The sequence below is a fragment of the Cetorhinus maximus genome, chromosome 26 (assembly GCF_964194155.1).
Source record: "Cetorhinus maximus chromosome 26, sCetMax3.hap1.1, whole genome shotgun sequence".
Taxonomy (NCBI): Eukaryota; Metazoa; Chordata; class Chondrichthyes; order Lamniformes; family Cetorhinidae; genus Cetorhinus; species Cetorhinus maximus.
In genome coordinates, this window is record NC_135904.1 from 28,338,203 (window position 1) to 28,359,393 (window position 21,191).

Consider the following 21,191-nt stretch of genomic DNA (forward strand, 5'->3'; position numbering starts at 1 on the left):
ACATAGGGTTTGGGAATTATCAATGTGATGCAGCATTCGTTCAATTCCCTAAAAATAGGGACATCAGAGGGAAGAGTGCGACTCACTGAGCCCAGACTAAATGGCTAAACGGCAGAATAGTGAGGGCTCACACCCGGCATCACGAGTATTTCCTGTGAATACTGTTTATTGGCAGGAAATATGACCGATAATGTTCCCTTTAAATGCGTCATCTTCACACAAGTCAGGGGATCATTCCTGGACAGGTGGCCATACAGCCCATCAAGTCCATGCTGGCTCTCCATAGAGCAATCCTGTCAGTCCCATTCCCTCGGTCTATCCCCATTGACCTGTAAGGCTATTTCTCTCAAGTGCCCATTTAAATTTCTTTTGAAATCACGGCCTCTGATTGTAAGCAGCGAACTCCAAGTCACTCCACTGCGTTTAATAAAAAAAGGTTCTTCACATTTCTACCCCACTGCGCCTCACCTTGCCTAAAATCTTATATTTGCGTCCCCCTCATCCTTGTGCCATTTGTTTCTGGGAGCGGCCTTCCTACGTCTATTTTATCTAAACCAGTCATAAACTTGTACACCTGTTTCAAATCTCCCCTCAATCCCTCATCTCTCCTGCTAGGAGGATTACAAATGAAACATGAACCAACCACAAACATGCTGAGGACAGTTAAGCCACCTCAGTGGAAGAACTAAGGTCACTATCGATTGATTTTCTAACTCCAATCGCAAAATATTTGGGAAACCTGCCAGAAAAACTAATGCTCGTGCGAAGGTTTCATTTTGTGCAGGATGCTAATCTGGGACTGATTCACAGAAATGTCTCAACTCAAACACCTGTAATATTCCAGTTTTCCATCTTGCTCTGACGTGGCACTGACATCAAGGCAACGTGTAACCAAAATAATCATTGCTCCGCCTGAACTCCTTTACCCTCCCACGTGTCCCAAGTTACAGATGTGACCATGGCTTACTGATAGTGCTCTGGCCTCACTGAAAACGTTACACATTTAAGCCACGTTCTAGAGTCTTGAAGACAAAACCTAGGCTGATAACCCAAAGCCATACTGAGCAGGTGCCACCATTCAGATGAGATGTTTAAACTAGGGTCTTCTCAATCCTCTTAGGTGGAGGTAAGACGCTCTGAACCATTATTCAAAGAAAGGGTAGTTCTACCCAGTGCTCTGGTCAATATTTAGCCTTCAACCAACAATTTTTTAAAAAGTTTATTTGGTCATGATCACATTCCGGTTTGTGGGATCTTGCTGTGTGCAAATTGGCTGCCGCACCTCTCTACAGTTCAGGAGTATTTAACTGGCTGTAAAATGCTTTGGATTGTCCCGAGGGTTTGAAAGGTGCTGTTTAAGTGCAAATCTTTTCCTTGAACTGCCTGAAAGAAGGTGGCGGCTGTGCAACAGAGGGGGGGATGTCTCATGGTGAAGAGGGCTTCGGAGAGACACTACTCTCATTTCATTTCACCCCTAGCTCTCACCTTCTGATGCCTTGGTTTTGCTGAAGGCTTACAGCAGAATAGCTCCTTCATCCTTCTGGGCTTGTCTGCCTCTTCAAAGCTGCTCCCACTTCTTGTTTTGCCGCAGGGATCTTGTAATCCTGCTGATGCACTGCCAGCATTCCCCTTGCCGTCAGTGGTAAGGCTTCCCCTCAATGATGGGAATCTAGCTCGGAGACTGCACAGCGTGGGAAATGATCCCCGATATAGGGTTATGTCCCGTCATGATTTTATCCCATGGACAGAGATCCAGCCCTAAGTTACTCATGCTTTAGCTGAAGTTCATCTTTCGCATTCAAGAGAATTGTCTGCTATCCAAAAGAGAAAAATTATAGAACAACCCCTTTTAAAAGTTTTCATAAACCGTTTACTGCCTCCAGTCTGGGGCACCTTGTTCTGGATTTACGTCTTTTGTTTAAGGAAAGCTGAGTTGAAGAAATGAGGCAACTACACACAAATACCACACACACACACACACAATTCCCAATCCTTCCAGGATGAACTAAAGATGGGGGAAAGCTGCATATGCAGGAATAAACTGCATTCACAGAATGAGAAACATCCCCAATGAAGTCAGGGAAATTCAATGCTTTGCTGGATTCAGTCATGTTTAAATTAATTATTTTTTATTTACTCATGGGATGTGGGCATTGCTGGCTAGGTGATTTATTACCCATCCCTAATTGTTCAGAGGGCATTTTTTAAGAGTCTGGAGTCCCACATAGGCTAGGACAGCAGATTTCCTTCTAAAGGACATCTAGTAGGTTTTTTTAATGGTTTCATAATCATTAGATTTTAAATTCCAGATTTTTATTGAACTCAAATTCCACCATCTGCTGTGGTGTGATTTGAACCTGGGTCCCCCAGAGCATTACCCTGGGTCTGTGGATTACCAGTCCAGTGACAATATCAACAGGCCACCACCTCCCCATGTAACCCAACCAGTAAAGTAAATATAAGAAACTCAAGGTTTAAATGAAGTACAAAATTTTAACAGGATGGCTTTTACATTTTGCACTGGACTTTTTGAGACAGGAAACTTATTGGTACAGGCAGAAAAACATCTTATTTGCCTAAACAGAAAGGATAAAAATGGTCACCATCTACTTCATTCAGAATAAAAAGGGAACAAGGGGAACCCCTGGAGAAAATAATCACTCCAAATCAACAAAACCTTCACCTTATTCTTCAGTGAGTTTAGTTATCAGTTCGCTTGTACGGTTTTGATCATGTATGGTTCAAGCTGAAAACAGTTGCATTTTTAAAATCAAGAATGCTTTATTAAGACTTAACAAATTACAGCCGCTAAGAGAAAAATACATTTTGAAATTTTATCTACTTTTTTGACCATTTTGCAGTAATACAATTTCAAATTTTCACAGTGAGATCAATGGACAAATCCAGCTGGTGTGTGAAGTAACATATAGGGCGAAGCAAACAAATACAAGATAAAATTATCCTGCATTCAACAGGCTTATATGAAGGCATTTTATCTGAATATTTGGAGAGGCCAGTAATCTTTCACGACAGTTCGGATTCAACATAGGAAAACTTTCAATGTCACTGATAACTAATTTAATCCCAATTGTGATGGTTCATTCCTGATTAATAATAGTGTTGCCTATTCAATAAATAGTTAAATAAATCACTTTGTCATAAATTAGTAAGCACTGAATAATCTTCTGCATCATGTTTAAAGTCAGCGGACATCACATGTTAATCGCATACTGAATGACATGTCCTAAAACACATTGCTAGCAGACCTAGCAGAATCTTCGCAAGCAATATGTTGGCAGAGTTTTAAGATGACGGGGAAATTATGGATGGCAAACTGTCTTTGAGCAGTTACAGAAAATCAGAATCTGAGATGGCAGTAGGACGCATATCATCTCCAAAAGTTACAACACTTTTTGAAGGGTTCCTATGACGTACATTTTTCTGAGATTCAACATTGCACATTATCCAGGATTACTACAGTCTACTCCTCAATTAAAGCGGCTTAGTTTAAAAGTTCTGATCATTCAATGTTTTGAGCACCATATTCCCACTCTGTTGTGTCACTTTTGTTACTTAATGCGAGTTGTTGGTTAGTTCTATTTTTTTTGTTTGAATTATCAGGAACAGCCTGTGTTAAGATCTCATAAAGCCGCCAGAGTTAACTTGCATTTTGACATCGCAGGATTTTATGTAAAACACCACAACGCCCAAATTATGCAGGATATGGAATTATGTTGGTTACCATTCTGCAATGGATTATTAGTGAAAGAGTTAAAGCTAGGTAGCCGTTTGCCCTCCCTGACATCTTGACAACGAAGGCTGAAATGTCTCCCAATCAAATTATGGAAAAGATTTGTGTCCTGATTATTTTGTTCATTTTTCGTGTGGGTTCTCTGAGGAGATTCAGAGCGAGAGAATGCTGGATGCAGAGCCAACGTTTTCCTACTGAACCCCAAGAGACCCAACTTAGAAGAGGTGAAATGATTCTGAAGAAAGGAACAGTGTGAGGTTAAAATTAAGAAACACTGGCTAGCTGTTAATACCTTATTTCAGAATCTTATAATTTTTCCATGTACAATGGATACTATTTGTGTGCTGAAATTAGTCCAAAATCAACATGCGCGATATGCGAGCACACATTGTGTGCAAACGTTTAAACTCAAATGGACCACAAAACCATTTAATTTGCACCTATTATCCTGGTTTCTGCTACAAACATTAATCAAACGTGTCTCTGAGATGAAGTGACTCGGGAGGTATGCGAAACGACTGTGCACTTCTCAAAAATTGGGAGTGTTTTACGTCAGACTTGGTGGCCCAGGAAAAATGGAGCTATTCAGACACTTTTAAAGGAAAGGGGATGGAGGCTGCCAAGCAAAAAGGGTGTGTCACAAGAGTCAGACATGTGGGTTGTTGAAGGAATGAAGGACAACACGTCTTATTCTGAAAGCAAGGCACAACGTGACATAGAGGAGAACTGACCACGATTATATAAACAGCTGCTGAACTGGGAGCTTGAGCCGTGTGCAGTCAGCTTCATGTTAACGCAGTCAGCCGCACATACGCCTCACCAACTAAAGTTAGGGATTTCAAAGATCTTTCAATGGGCGTACATTTATGAAAACAAAACCGTGCTTATCCGTTTCCAACCTAACAGAACATGCCGTGAACTTCCAGGGATTTCTGAGGCGATGTTGCTCACGAGAACACAGCTCTCTGGCTGGGTTCCCGATACATGTGAAAAGCCACAACACGGCTTGGAGTCCCTAACATAAGCTGAGATCTCTCTGCACGAGTGCGGTTTCAATTTGCACTCTTCCCATAGGGACAGTTCTCACTGGTCCAACCTGGGACTGCTTAAGTACATAATAAAAGAAAATGCTGGGAAAACTCAGCAGGTCTGACAGCATCTGTGGAGAGAAAAGCAGAGTTAATGTTTCGAGTTCGTATGACTCTTCAGAGCTAGAGAAGTGTGATGGATTTTGAATAGATTTTATAAAATCCATCAAATTTCTACTTCTCTTTAGCTCTGAAGAGTCATACAGACTCGAGAGGTTAACTCTGTTTTTCTCTCCACAGATGCTGCCAGACCTGCTGAATTTTTCCAGCATTTCCTGTTTTTATTTCAGATTTCCAGCACCCACAGTATTTTACTTTCATCTTACAGCTTAAGTACAGGTGGACAATAGTCAAGGCTCAAGGGTTTAGAAGTGTATTCAGAATCACAGTGCAGAAGAGGCCCTTCGGGCCCATGGAGTCTGCACTGACACGTGAGAAACACCTGACCTACCTACCTAATCCCATTTACCAGCACTTGGCCCATAGCCTTGAATGTTATGAAGTGCCAAGTGCTCATCCAGGTACTTTTTAAAGGACGTGAGGCAACTCACTTCCACCACCCTCCCAGGCAGTGCATTCCAGACCGTCACCACCCTCTGGGTAAAAAGGTTTTTCCTCACATCCCCCCTAAACCTCCTGCCCATCACCTTGAACTTATGGTTATTACTGGAGCTTAACCAAATGGCTGACTGCATTTTACCAGAAAATATTGGTAAGATATGACTTACTTGCCCAGCTACATATACACAACCATTTAAGAATTTGAGAGTTATGTTAAGTTAAATGGACCAAATACTAGCCCCAGTGGCTGAGTAAATTTGACTGGTGATTTCTGATTGCCAATGCAAAGAGTACAGCAGTGACCATAAGAAATAGGAGACTGTTCGGCCCTTGAGCTTGCTCCAGTATTCAATTCGATCATGGCTGATCTACCTCCACTTCTCCGCTTCCCTGCCAATCTCCATATCCCCAAATTCCCGAGGGGGGTTCAAAAATCTATCAGTGAAGAGACAAATCAAGTTTCTCATAGTGCTGACATTAGCTGCCATTCATTAGCTATATAATGATTTTTTTCTTACATAGAACACAGCATATCAAACATTACCCTGCAGTGTCATTGTGAAATAAAATAGGGTGGTTGTAGTAGTGTCAAGTAATCTGGTATTAATATAAAGGAAGAATGCTTAATCCCAAAGCTCTCAGAAGTAGCTTAGCTGTGGCTCCATGGTAGCACTTGCACCTCAGATGGTCAAAAGGTTGTGGGTTCAAGTCCCACTCCAGGGGTTTCAATACAAAATCCAGGCTGACACACCAGTACAGTACTGATAGAGTGCTGCACGGTTGAAAGTCCTTTCTCTCAGATGAGATGTTAAACCAAGATCCCATTTGCCCTCTCAGGTGTAGGTAAAAGATCCCATGCCACTGTTTTGAGAAACAGCTGGAGACTTCTCACTGGTGTCATGGCCAATATTGATCCCTCAACCAACACCAATAAGCAGGTTATCTGGTCATGATCAGATTGTTGTTGTGCGATCTTGCTATGTGTAAATTAGCTGCTGTGTTTTCTATATTACAACAGCGATTACACTTCAAAAGCACTTAATTGGCTGCGGAGTGCTTTGAGATGTCCTGAGGTAAAGGCACTATGTAAATGAAATGTTTTCTTTTATTTTTAAATATAGACCCCAAGCTAGACAGTGTTTAAGCTGTGCTGCAGTAAATAAAATTGCAGAGCTGCAGCTGGGGATGGGTTAACTGGCTGGGCATTTTGCGAATATTGTTGTCAGGACGGTGTTCCAGTCAGCCAGTGACAAAAGGACACTTGGTAAGTGAATACTAGAATGCTGAACTATAGCTTTTTGCTGCACTGTCCTTTCCATTTATACGTTCTGTTGTTAGCAGTATAATTAACAGATTGCAGCTTGTCCTGCAGGCTACCAATAACTTATATTTCTATAGCGCCTTTAACATAATGAAATGGCTGAAGGGAGGGAATTCCAGAGCTTGGAGCCTGGACAACTGAAAGCACGGCCACCAATGAAGGAACAGTTAAAATTGGGGATATGCAAGAAGCCAGAATTAGAGAAGCACAAATATCGTGGAGGGTGGTGGAGCTGGAGCAGAGGAGAGAGTTAGGGAGGGTGAGGACATGGAGGGATTTGGAAACAAGGATGAGAATTTTAAAATCAAGACATTGCTCGACTGGGAACCAATATAGATCAGAGCACAGGAGTGATAGGGGAAAAGGGCTTGGTGAGAGTTGGGACATGGGCGGCAGAGTTTTTGATGACCTTAGATTTGTGGCACCATATAGTCTAAGTTGTATTTTTTTTCTTAAATAATTTGGTGATTTTCCTGATCATTGCTGTGAATGGGATGAGATTCCAGAATGGTTCTCTATTGAAGAAATCTAATACTGTGCTGCAATGTTAGAAAAATAATAGCCACTAGTATTACAGCAAGCATGGCCCAATCAAATAGTCATGTTTTGGTGGACCCCTATAATTCCCTGCTGCTGCACACTAAATTCACCTTACATCTAAAATTTTCAGTAAAAAGCTGTAGGGGTCTACAAAAAGAAACAGTGTAGAACAAGGAAACAAGAGAAGGACAACTGAACGTAAAAGCATAAAACTTCTTCAAACCCAAAATGCCAATGGATATTTAAATGTGTCGAGCTCTTATATGGCCAACATGCGCCAATCTTGTGGTTATGTTTTAATTGGTGCCAGTATGCAGAAATGCTCTTTCAATAAGCCAGATTATGAGCCACAGTGTGGCACACAGCCACCGGCAAACAAATGCAACCCATAGAGTTAATTCTGCACTTGCAAAGGTTGGTTAGTTATGGCTACAATACTAGCGGCACAGGATTATTCCTCATATGTACTGCAATCCATTCCGAAAAGGTCAGAGTTAGCCACACAATTTTTAATGTTGACAAAACAAAGTCATTTGGGGTTTTGAGCAAGGCATGCCAAATTTCTTCACCCAAGGAAGCTGTGGAAGTAGCCTTTAACTGCTATGAAAGATCAAAAGTCTTTCAATACATCATGAAATCCCAAATCCTTAAATATATTTGAAAATATTAAGCTCAAATTAGTTTCCTTCTGAGAAAAAAATTTAAATAAAGCTCTAGATGTAAAAGGGCATTAAAGACTTCAAATCTGAGTTGCAACTATTTCTATGTCAACTCGGGTCACATGTAATATTTAACATCAAAACAATAACTTTTACGAAAAAAATGACAAAATACGACAGATGCTGACAAGACTCAGCAGGTCAGGCAGCATCTGTCAAGCGAACGCAAGGGCTTGAGGTTCAGGAGGAAGGGTTCCAGATTCTGAATGTCAACCTGTGCTCTCACACAGGTGCTGACTGTTTCTAATGTGCCTTGTTTTTGTTTCAGTGCTTTTATTTGTGTTTTCTAAGGTCAGGTTTGTGCCGGTGAAGTGTCATTTCACAGGTACACGTGGGGATTTACTCAAAGTCCGTATGTGGCAAAAGATGGACAACAAAAGGAAACGAGACAAGAGAAAGGCAAGATCCAAGAAAATAGATGAGGCTGGTAATAAGCTAGAGTGACAGCGATTACACGAGTAACAATTTAAAATCTAGGATTTCAGAGTGAAGCATAGCTCTAAAAATTCAATAATGGTTGAAAATAATGGAGGGGGCGGGGGGTACCTAACACGTGGAAGTTATTAGCATGGATATACCTAGCATATCCAAGAAGCAATATAACATTTGGTCAGCTGTTAGTCCCAATTTTTATGCCTACTTCAATCTCCAATCGCAGGTTGAAAATCATATTGGTTAATGCAAATCTTCAAAAATGTTTTCCTTAATAGATTTCGATAATGCAGAACAGCAACACTAAACAAATCGATGAAATAGTTTCTAACTTTGAAATTTGCGTGGCTAAATTTTAGTGGGATGACAAATGACAAGAACAAGAGCTAAAGCAACCATGTAAACTTGGCATAGAATGCTGCTATATTACACCCAGCAAACATTCTGCATGACTTGCTTATCCAAGGTCTTTTGGCCAGAAATGATAAGATCTTTATTCTCCCACTTGCAAGCATCAATAACATGATAAAGAAAATCCCAAAAATGCTTTCATTTCAAACAAACATTGTAATATTAGCATCAAATCTACAGGGGACCGTATCAGAATGGTTGTGTCCCATTGTTGTAAGGTTTCAGTGATATAAACACGGAGTGTACATCTTGGAAAGATCAATTCAACCACATGGGGTGCAGTTCAGGGCAGTATGGGTACGTTACTCTATGATCACTTCACCAGACGAGCTACTATATAGCACACCAAGCCACATTTGATTGTGGGTGCCTGCCCTCTGCTGCACACCCAAAGTAAAAGAGGATTCACCCAGAGCACTGGCTGCACTGCAAGAGGGGGCAGTTAGAATTCAGCTAGGGTCTCAGACTGATAAAGAGTTACAAAGATGTATGCAATTTCCTACAGTGAACACCTGCCATGTATACATATATTATATATATATATATATATATATAAATAATATATATACATATAAATAATATATATTTATATGCACCATTGTTACCTTTGATTCGGTATATTGTATATTTACCTCAAACACTTAAATTTTTAAAATCATCCTGTTTTGATTGTGCAAAAAAAAGCAAAACAATTGAGCAATAAATTATTTTGTACACACCTCAGGTGTATGGACTCATGCACAAGGATGCAGTAGCATAAATCAATTTAGATAACACGTTTTCACATAGTGAAAGTAGAAGAAAATTCCACATCAAAAACACTGTGCACCAGACATACAATCTGGAGATTACACAATATACTTTGTAGTAAAGTTTTGCCAAATTGGGCTTTTAATTTTCTTCAACCGGGGTTATGCTCTATTCCTTATAAATGTTGATCTTTTTTCTGAGAATGTTGAAAGTTACAATTACAAAAAAAAAAATCCATATTAGTAGAAGTGTGAACATGTACAAGACATTTGCTATTTTGATTCTTCTCATACAAGATTTGTAAGCAATCTTGGATGAATATATTATTCTTATTGAAAGACATTTATTTGATACGCTCGTTGTACTGCCTGGGATCAAATGACAATAAACCATTTCTGGCTGGTTTAATAGCAAACTAAGGCAAAAGCAAAGGTCACTAGAAAACACATACTAGTGTTATTCCCAAGAAGAAACACCTTAAGTAATATTACTGCTAAAACTGGGTACTTATGTCTTAAATATCTCAATGATGTTGCCTGAAGCTATAAATGCAGGAGATTGTAACCTTAGGTGATGAATTTATGAACAGAAATTTGCACTGCATATAAAGATTAGCCCCATAAAATGCATGGCAGACTTAAGTTTTAAATTCATATTAAGGCATCTTTGAGGAGATAAATATTTTCCAAAATACTACAATAGTACTTTTTTCTGGTTTTGTGTTTTGTTATGTAGTACATATATACATAGCAAAAATATATAAACAACATGCAGTTTCTGGCTCAGTTCACATGTCAATCACAGGTATTCAAACCTTGCTGCTAGCACTGAGGCCCTCAGTCCTTCATTAGCAGGTCGTATCTCTTCAATGATCAAACTGCAACGGTCAAAAGGTTTCTTTTTAAAAAAAAAACGCTAAAAATCGCCCTCCTGAAAAGTCATTTTCCAGACAAATAGGTTCTTTTGTGTTGTGCCCAGAACTTGTTGGTCCTAACATTTGAAAAATCGAAGTCTTGGCAGTGAACGTCATCATGACGCGTGGCTCGGGTCATATTCCAGTATTAACTGTTTGATGTGAGATAGCTTCCGGTGCAGGTACTCACAGCGAATCTTCTCTTCCCGATATGCAGGATGGGTCTATTTCAGTAAGGGGGAAAAAAAGCATTCACGTTTATAAAACTGCCAGAAACACAAAATATAACAAATAGATAGTGGTTCTCTGCATAAGCTAATTTCACAACGTGCATAAGAGATCCTGGTTTGGTTTACTGCACAGCTTCTACACCTATCATAAACCTTTTGCAGTTGAATTCATATTGTTAATTTAGAAATGGTGATGGAAGAGCACAAGTTGACATGGACATTGATGACGCCAGCGGTAAAGAGCAGAGCAAGAGTAAGAGGGAAAATAAAACAACAGGAATAAGCTGTTGAATAAATCTGGAGAGCTGGATTAAATAGCTGAGGTCAGAGAAACACAGAAAATGGAACTGGCCAAAACTGAGAATATTTGCATTGTAAAGGAAACAGATGTTATGTGCAGAGCAGAATGTGGCTACTATCAAAACTGATATACAATATCATCCTCTTGAGAGTATTTTGAAAATACCCCATTTCCTATTTTACAACATTCTCGGGCAAGTTAAAGGAAACGTTAAATCCACCGTGTGGTTTGCAGAGATTAATTTGGAGCTTAAGACAACAGCAAGGAACACATTTATGCAATCCAGAATCTTGTAATGTTGATTGATGGCACAAAACAGTTTCCAATTTTACAAAGGCAAGAAAAACAGGAAAAACACTAAACCTCCCTTCTCCCCAAAAATAAGTAACCCACCTTTTTAAATTTCCTATATTCTTCAAATATTTGGTCTTCCACAATCTGAAATACAATATCATCAACAAAATAGGCTTCAAGTTCTTAAAATTTAAGTATACCAATACATCATATCAAACTTTAGAATCTGGTTTCAGAAATTAAGCTCAAATGCAAAACTAGCCCTTCCCCATTTTGAATTATCAATTCATAAGGCAATAAAATAATGAAAATAATTGAGATGTTTAAAAGACTGTTCTAGTAGGCGCCAACACCAATTTGAAATACATTAAGTATATATTACAACAAAAATTAAATATTTTCTTCCTACGTTACCAACTTAAATGATAATCCAAACTTGTGTTTTACCAAGTCTATTTAAAATATGAGGTGTTAGGTACACATTTTTAGAGGAATCTAAACAGGACAGAGTCGTTTTTACTCCAACAAGTATGGTCTTAAAACACGAGTAATCAATTCATAGGAAATGATAGTGGTCCTTTCCAAGAAGGAAGTTTTACTAAACTCAATTAAAAAGACAATGTTTAAGGGAGGATGCTCAGATTGTGGCGTTGGGCCACACTCGGCTACCATGTCCTGACAAACTGGCTCCTGAAGTTCAAGCCACTCGGTTCTACTTTTGCGCGTATGTTTTTGCTAGCTTATCCTGTTTGAGATCTGTGGACCCGGAGGTTTAGCAAGCGTTGCTTATATCACTTATGCCTCATTGGTGGAGAAATCCTAAAATGGAACAAATCCTACCCCGGTCCACGGCATACAAACTGACCTAAAGCACTCTGGCAGCTGCAGTATGACAGCAGTTCTCAGTTTCTCCAAGCTCTTTTGGGCACTGTGGGAGGGTGATGGAAATTACCATGGGCTCCCACTCCTCTACTTTTCCAAACTTTTGTGTTTTCTTGGAAAGTACACTTTTTTGCATTATGACGGCAGATCTTTTTTTATAATGCACTCTGTGATGCAATTTCAAGCATTGCACCAATTGCTTTGTTGAACTTATTTTAAGAAAGGGAAGCCAAGGGCACTCTCAAATTGGGTTGGAGTAGTCAAAAAGCAAATGTGAGGCTGATGTTCTACTGGCTGTTTATGGCAGTGTAATAAGTCAAACGATACAGCATTTTATGGCTGGTTTCCATCTTTGATCTTTAAATATAAAATCTGACATGGTGTATGTGTTCTAGCTCCTTAGCTTACCTGAACTGGTGCAAATCAGTTGCAGAAGTAGCTGAATATCATTCTATTTTAATAAATTCCCTCCTCTCCCTTCAATCATTTAAACACAATATGCCTACTAATTTAACATATTTCACTTGCATAGAAATAAACCAATGTTGAAAGTGATATTTAGTAAATTTAGGAAGGCACAAAACTGAAATTTAAAATTGCAAACACAAAATGTCCCTTCCCCCATCCCCTCAGTGCCACTTAGGCTTCTCCTCATTATCAGTCAACTAGGTTGCATAGTAACTCAGGAACAGCTGAAGTTCAAGGAGACGGAGAAGACTGCAGGGTTGGGGGGGATGGGTGGTGGTGCATAAAGAGAAGGGGAGGAGAGAGGGAATTAAACAGCATCAGCCTCTGCCAATCAAACAACTTGCATTCTCTTACCTTGTATTCCTCTGTTCCTGGGTTAAGTGTTTTGATTTTTGATCCTAACTGTATGAATTGCTGAGTTACGTTTCCAATTCTCGCATGAAGATCCCTGTATTCGCTGTACTCCGCATTGAAATCATTCCGATAGTTTTGACACAGTTCTAAAGATGTAATGGCAGTGTACTTTCTGCAAGAATAATTTTATTGTTACCTCCAAGCTTTCAAAAACACAGGATTCTAAAGAAACAAGTTAATGCAGTCAAACTTAATGAATGACACAGGAAGAAAATGGAAGAATCTTTGCTCAGGCTCTGAAGCACTTTACTCATTTGCGCTAAATTTGATGAAAAGGCAGGTGAGAAGGAAGTGGAGGGATTTCTACCATTCTCTGGTGTACCCATTCCTTTATAAAATTCTTGAGTTTCAATTTATACTGATTTTCACCCAAGAACTCAACTTGTTAACACACGCGATTCACTATATCCCAAGGGTGAAAGTTTAATGAGATTTTGTCCCGCTCATTTCTCCAGGCTGCACAGATCATTTTCTGCTGTGTTCTGTCCAACACACACAAAAAAATAATTGCATATCCAAAATTAAATGAGAAAGTATTTTGGAGAAAGTTAAGTGTAAATATGTCCAAAAGAAGTTTTTTTATGGTAACACAATGTTCTCTTCCCTAACTTCCAACTAATCTTAATTTTTAAGAACGGAGAACATTACTAGGGAATTTACAAAAGGATAACACCTGAATAGGTTAGGAATCTGATTGATCTTTTTGTATACACTCCTCAGATAACTGGTAGAATCAACAACATTCTCCTAGGATGCAGAGCAATAATTACATCAAGTCTTCCCACAAAAGGAGGGCTTGAGCAAAATTATGCAATATTTCAGTAAAAGCAATGGAGCCTAATGGATAGGTCATCTCTGCAAATAGCAAGTGGTTTTACTGACCACACCTTAAAAGAACTTGAGTCCTAAATATATTCTAGTTCATTGTTTTTAAAAAAATGATCCAATAGAAAGGTAGAATTCCTGGGACAGTTCTATAAAGATATTTCATAAATAGCTATTGCTACCAGCCTATTATATTAGGTAGAGTTTTTGCATCTAATTTTACACATCTTGCAAATAGTCGCTTGGTACCACAGAACTTGAATATTGCCGAAAAAAGAGACATTATTGAAGCTTTTCGTCTTGCACTCATCAGAACAAGTGCAAGAATTCCAAATTTCAAATGATCATAACAATGTACGTTATAGGAGAAAAGGGTGCTGATTAGTTGACAAGTTGATTCCAATTGGCAAAGGCATTGCCATGGAGAAAGCATCGCAGAACTACAGGCTCCCGCGCTCCCAGGTAATTCAAAAGCAACATACATTCATACGCAGGGACCTATTCTCTGCAAACAAAAGGAATATGTTGAAGCCTTGCGCCTTTTTTGAAGTACCTGAGAACTTGTGGAGCCCATAGCTCCCCGTTGCTTTCTCCATGGCAACCCCTCAGCCAATCAGAGCTTACTTTCCAACCAAACAGCACCTTTTCCTCCTGTAGTGCAAATTGAAGTGATCATTTGAAAGTTGGCATTCTTGCATTTCTCTTGATGAGTGCAAGATGAAAAGCTTCTGTAAGATATCTCTCTTTTCACCTTACAAAAGATTATAAAATGTGAAGACTGCCCTTTAACCAGGAAAGGTGAGCAGCCTGGCATTGGATCAATATAATTCTTCTAGTAAAATAAAACAGACGCTAGGGAAACTGGCTTTGCCTGTTTTTTTTCTCTCGGATGTTGCATTCTGCTATACCGATGGCCTCCAATATCCAGTCAAGTGCTGAAGAAGCAGTCTAATCAAGTATGACTAATATACAACAGTGTGCTTCAAACGTGGAACCATTCTGTTAACTGCTGGACCTATGCTACTCACCTGCAAAATAAGCTTTAGTTCTGAAAAGCTCCAACAAACCAGAAGTCTCCACTAAATTTGAAATGAATAAACATGCCAAGTTGCTTTCGAGCTGTAGAATCTATCAATTATGGATCTGTACTATACAAAAAATAACCAGCTGTCACTTCCTTCTCCAGCAGGGGTCAGTAAGATAAATGGGTAATGGGTAAGGATGTAAGATGTGAACTAACACCAGCAGATGGCACCAATTTTAGACAGAATGAGGACCCAGAAGGATCATGACAGATTATAAACTGCCTCAAGATCAAGTCATCATTCTCTGGAAGGACAGCACGGAATACCTAGAACATGTATTCCTGAGAAGGTTTGATCAACGCTCTCAGAGATTGTGTTTTGTCTAGTTTTTCTTGCTCCAGGAGACTACAATCCAGGAATTAGCCAGTTAGAACCCGTTACAGGGCTCTATGGAAATCACCCTATTCACTTCTGCAAAATCGTACCAAACTATTCAATGATGAACCACCAACAACAAATAAACTACCTAATCTTTTAGCGTCTGAGCTCAGAGAAGTCAACAAAAAGCCAACATGCCGGATAAACAATAGCTTGACTACATAAACCAGGTCTAAGACAGCCAGTCACCACACAAGTGGTAGAACACGTATAGCCTTCAAATATGTTTGCAATCGAATGCGCAGAGCTTGAAATTATATCGAATACTTTTAATAAGCCAAAGCAAATAGAAGGCATTTGCATTATCTTCAAGCAGAACAATTATAAACTTTCACTACATTTCTAGGCATATTTGAACAGTAAAAACAGTAAGTGACATTTTGAGGGCTAAATGAAAACCATGCAGTGAGATGTTAGCAGTTGCACTAGAATTCTTCATAACAAACTCCAAGTGTATTTTCCTCATTCCTCAAATGTACCACAGTCTCCACATATAAATAAGAATATGTCCATCTACGTGGGGTGGGTCAAGATAACTGGGATTGTCGTCCCTTTATGTCCAAAGTTTAGTGTGATGCTAACTTTCTATCTCGCCAAGATCCTCAGTTATATTCTCCAGAGGAAGTAACAACATCCGGAGTGCAAACATATTTCAAACTTTTAATCCCACCCATCCCATTGCAATATATGGGACAGGGAGGATGTTTTGTGCATGAAGGTGTATTGCATTCAATAAGGATGATACCAGTAGGGTACAAAGAGATATCCTTCATCAATCTCCAAATTCAAATAGAAGCGTACAAAACAAACAGGAAGTGAACCTCTTCAACTTCATCATGGCTCAAAGATAAAGACCACGATCAGGCCACCTCTCCTACCAAATAAACAAGGCCCAAGAAAAAGTAAAATGGAAGGAAAAACTAAAAAAAAAATTGGAAACCTGAACTAAAAACAAAAACTGCAAAGCATCTGCAATGAGAGAAGCATGTTATGATGCTTTGGGTGTGTAACCTTCAAGGTTTCTTCACGTCACTAAATATTTCCTGGCAGATCCGGGACAGTGTGTCAAAGTGCCATAGTGACATTCCTTCACCCGACTGGGATGGGTACCTCAGCCACACCAGAACAGTACAAGCTGTTTAACCTTGCTGACTCTGAGATTTGCACAGTGTCAGAGTGGCTAGACAGTGAATAGAAATTTCACCTGTTGCACTACCTCTGATACAGGCGCCAAGTCAGGGCTTCGTCACCGCCATGAAATCAGGAACTCCTCCGTACCCTGCCTGACACCCCACTTGCCTGGTCCTACTGGCCCGGGATCCTTCCATCCAAAACGTATCAAGCCAGAAATAACTTGCGCCCCAAACAAACTTTTCCAATGAAGGTGCCAGATAATTCGATCCTGCTATGAATTCAGGTTGAGATCATGAAATGCTCCACTGGGTGAACTTAAGCCACTCAATGTTCGAGTACCTGTCGCTCATTGCAGTAATCTTGCGATCATCTCACATACAGAACAGTAACAGAGGCACCCACTATGCCCTCAATGTGAATGAATTGTATCCAATGCCACTAAGGTACAACACATGCACTTGGATAGCTGCATCTGCCAGAGGGCACCTTTATACTCCATGTCATGGGGTCAGTGGGGTTGGCTACAAGTTTTTTCAAATTGCCTTCGAGGGCACAATCTGAGAATTGAAGAGAACCCGAGAAAGGAATTGGAAGGCAGACGAATCTAGACAGGCTGACCAATTCTAGCGATCAGCTGTTCAGCTGTACAAAATGAAAAAAAAATTGAAATGCTCAAAGGATATAATGACTCGACCCCCAGTGATCTACTCCTCAGTTACTTGTCGCTTGTGTTAATTTGCATCTACTCCTTACAACCTGTACCCACATCTGCAAAGATGAGAGAGAAGTTTTAAACCCCTTCAGGTTTAAGAAGAGCAGACATGACATGATGGTCAATATGAACGATGACCCAATTACCAGAAAGGACATTCACAGAAGGCGGCCATTTGGCCCATCATGTGTGCGCTGGCTGAAAAACTACTATCCAGCTTAATCCTGAAAGCAATTTGTATTAGAATCACCAGCTTGGCTACATAGGAATGGGAGAAGAACAGTAAGTAGGCCATTTAGCCTCTCGAACTTGTCAGTCATTCAGTTACATCACGAATGATCAGTTTGCCAGCTCGTTACCTTTTTTCCCCTCCACTTCCAATGATATCCTTACCTAGCAGAAATCAATTGTTCCCAGGCTCTTAAATTGATTGGTCCAGCATCTGAGCCTTTTGGGGGGCTAGTCCCAGTTTACAGTTACCATTTGAGAAGCTTGCAATTGTCATCTAGCGATTTTACAGATGTTTGTAGGACAAGCTAGTCCTGCATATGGAGAACAATAACTGATGGTGGACGCAATTAGCCAAAACCAAATCTCTAATTTATTTGGGGCATATCTGCAAGCATTTTCAAATGCAAACCCAGTTTCTTCCACCACAACCTAAGTCTGTACATTGTAGAGTGACGGCAATACCTTGCTCACTTACTTAACAGTGGAATCATTTGATATCAGACTAGCTCACAAACCCTTCGTATTTAACAGCTTTTTGATCATTACCAGATAAGGAAGTGACACAACCCCTGGGTTATAAATGCCTCTTCCCTCGAGGCTTATATCAGCAAAATGCATTACTCAGAGCTGGTGTGTCTTTAAATGGTCATTACTATATAAAAACTCTGCCTCTGCTCAAGTCCCTAGCTAATCTAGCCACCAGGGAAGGCAGCCATATCAAGAACACCAATAGATGGCAATGTGAACAATTATCACAAGAACAAATCCCATTTCATGAAAATCTTTAAGCAAAGGCAAATCCTTTCGACTGAAGTCTATGGACATCAATCGAAAGCAGGCAACACAAGCCTTCAAAAGTTAAACAAAAAAAAACTTTAATGTTTCAACACAGTTAACTTCAAGGAATTTGAAAAAGAAAACAAAACTTGATTGAACTGGGAACTTTTCAACTTGTTAATCATTGTGAAGTCTAAGGGAGTAATATGAAATTGCTCCAGAACAAGGCTGCACATCAGGATGGGAGAAGAGGCCCTAGACATGCATTTATATTTTAAAAGAACAGCATCTTTTAAGTGTCTCTCCTTCTTTCTCCCTCATATAGAGAGGCAAAGAATCAGCTTGCTATCATTTTCAAAATGCACTGTCGGATATTACAAGTAAAGTGCAAAATAATCCACTGTTCTGGGTGAAAGAACCTTATGGATTGAATTGTCTTCTGCACTGTCAACTTCGACAACTAGTTAAAATTTAACATAAGTATTTCGATGTCCCACCTTCAAAGTGCGAATGGAATTTTTCTGGCACTTGCCCAGTCAGCAGGATAGACTTCCTGCTGCAGTGTGAGCACCAATGTAACGCAGACACCACATCTTAGAGGACCAGGGAGCCTTTACTATGCAAATCAACAGTATTTTTTATTTTCAGTCTGTCAGATATAAGCCATACTGATTGTCAACATGCATTAAACGACAGATACACGACAACAGTGCCTTCACTAAATATAGCAATTGCCTAATGCAAATATTTTACTGAATTAATGCTACTCACAATAAATAGTCAGGCATTTCCACTGTTGCGCTAGCAGTTGCAGATGTATTTGTGGTTTCATGCTCTGTAGATAAGATCATACAGGTTATTTGACTATCTAAAATACTAAATGTCAATGGACCTTACTAATTTCCAATAATAATTACATGGCTATTTTTTGGTAATAGACATTGGTAGCAATGTATGATTGATTTCTTTTAAAGACTTTACTGGCAACAGTTGCTTGGGTTAATGGATCATCACAGTTATTTATAGTCAGTAATCAGCAAAATGAAAAAAGCTTTGGCACTTTGTGTACACAGTTAATAGCAAACGTACTTCACTGCACCTGTCACATTTCACAGAACCATGGACACAATGTTCGAACAGCTAAGGTAACTAGAAGTGGAAGGAGTAATTAATCTCTTTTGTTGTCAAACTTACACAAGAACATATAGGTTAGTTCCTACCAGTTTTGAGTTTAGCTTTTTCTGCAAAGCTAAATTAGGTAGTATACTTTTAGGAAAGGTACTGTTAAAATAAGGCTTCATATTTAATATTAATCCATTAATTAAAAGAGTCAAAAACATGACACACGATTTCACTTACGATAACATTGATGATGGCTCCTGTCACTGCTGTTGTGATTGCATCAATTATTCAAGGTGCACAACTTATACAGATTAAGGGGTTCTGCACTTTTAAAATGAAACTGCATTCAGTACTTTTCTTTGCTCTCATATCTATTGCAGAGCAGTCAGTGCTTCATTATGTCCCTCATTATTGGCTATGGGGCTCTGCAACTTCTAGGAACTCAGGAATAGGAGGAGGTCATTCAGCCCCTCTAGCCTCTTGTGCCTTCAATTAGAACACAGCTGATCTTCATCTTAACTCCATTCACTCACCTTAGTTCTAAATCCCTTAGATATCCCATTGCCTAACAAAATCTATTTTCTAAAGCAGTTTCATCAGCACTAAGATGCAGGAGGGGGAGGAAGCAAGCAGTTATCAAGACCCAGTTAAACTCTTTGCATTTGTATTGAGAACTGTCAAAATCACCTCTAAAAGAGACATATATAGTTATAACATTTAGTTATAACGTTTTTAATTATTCATCAAGAGTGACTGATAGTTTGAAGATTCGCAGCACTTCAAAATCTCCAGAACATTACAATTTTAAAAACCCTATGCAAAACAAATGTTACCTTCAACATCTTGTTCGTCTGGTTTTCCAACCGGTTGTATCGGATTCTCCTTTTGCCACATTCTTGCTTCTGGTCTTGTATGTTCTCTCACCTTTTCTTTGTGTTTTTTGGACTTTTTTTTATTGTGACTAGCAGAGAGTTCCATACCTTCTGAATGAGGATAAGCTGTCTGTTCTAAACTCGCTTGGGCAACTCGGTTCCTAGGGCTACCAGTAATATCCCTGCCTTTGAATTCTTTATCATTTCTGTTTAAGTCACTTTTTGTAGAGTTGCTGCACTTTTTAAATGGTTCATTAAACTCATTTTGACACACAGGGAGTGAAGAGCGAGTTTTCTGGGACTCGGTTTTAACAGTTACACAGGAATTTGCCATGGCAGTAAGGCATGCTGAATGAGGAGGAAGATGTCCATTCAAAACAGGCTGTAGATGATTCTTGGATTGTAATACTTTACTTTTCTTGCTTGTGTGAGAATTTGTCCGTTCTGAAGGCACTGGTCGTTTCTGGAATAAAGGCACATTTAAAAAAAAGTGAATACAGCAGCCAACTTTTTAATACTTCAGCATATTCTTTCTTGTGGTCAGTGACAGCAGCTATATAGCACTTTACAGGCAAAATAATGTAAGAGACACAATTCATGTTGACCTTCTTGGTCCAGCTTCTCTAGGCTTCTTGTAGCAACCACAATTTAATACTGCAGTTGTGAGTTTATTGATGGAAGGGAAGACAATGGTGCACAAGGCACATTTTTTTGTATTCTGAATTTAATGAGCAGCTGCTCTAAGCGGTAATGGTGCCAGCTAGCAGCAATATTTTCCCTTGTCCTGTTATAACATTATAAGCAGATCAGCAATTTCAGAATACGAAGCTGAACCATTAAATATTTCCAGTTTCACCCTTGGCCAATTTAAAGTTCAACCATGAATCAAGTATGGAATCAGAAGTGTCAGGTTAAAATGTCTGGGCAAAAGTGCCAAAATACAATTTGTATGGTTGGATCAAAATTTAATATAGCCAGGC

The 21,191-nt window shown here is 39.4% G+C and overlaps 1 protein-coding gene across 2 annotated transcripts in view; it reads right to left on the reverse strand.

Annotated features, from left to right (window-relative positions):
• Window positions 1-2,756: 2,756 nt before the first annotated feature.
• LOC144668400 (RNA polymerase II elongation factor ELL) overlaps window positions 2,757-21,191 on the reverse strand; it is a 93,431-nt gene continuing 74,996 nt past the window's right edge. For both annotated transcript variants that reach the window (XM_078530409.1, XM_078530408.1), the window contains exons 8-12: window positions 20,173-20,674; window positions 18,989-19,052; window positions 13,016-13,187; window positions 11,411-11,455; window positions 2,757-10,710 (exon numbers count right to left, since the gene is read on the reverse strand). In XM_078530409.1, coding sequence (XP_078386535.1) covers window positions 10,603-10,710; window positions 11,411-11,455; window positions 13,016-13,187; window positions 18,989-19,052; window positions 20,173-20,674 — 891 coding nt within the window. In that variant the 3' untranslated portion in view covers window positions 2,757-10,602. The remainder of the gene's footprint in view (window positions 10,711-11,410; window positions 11,456-13,015; window positions 13,188-18,988; window positions 19,053-20,172; window positions 20,675-21,191) is intronic.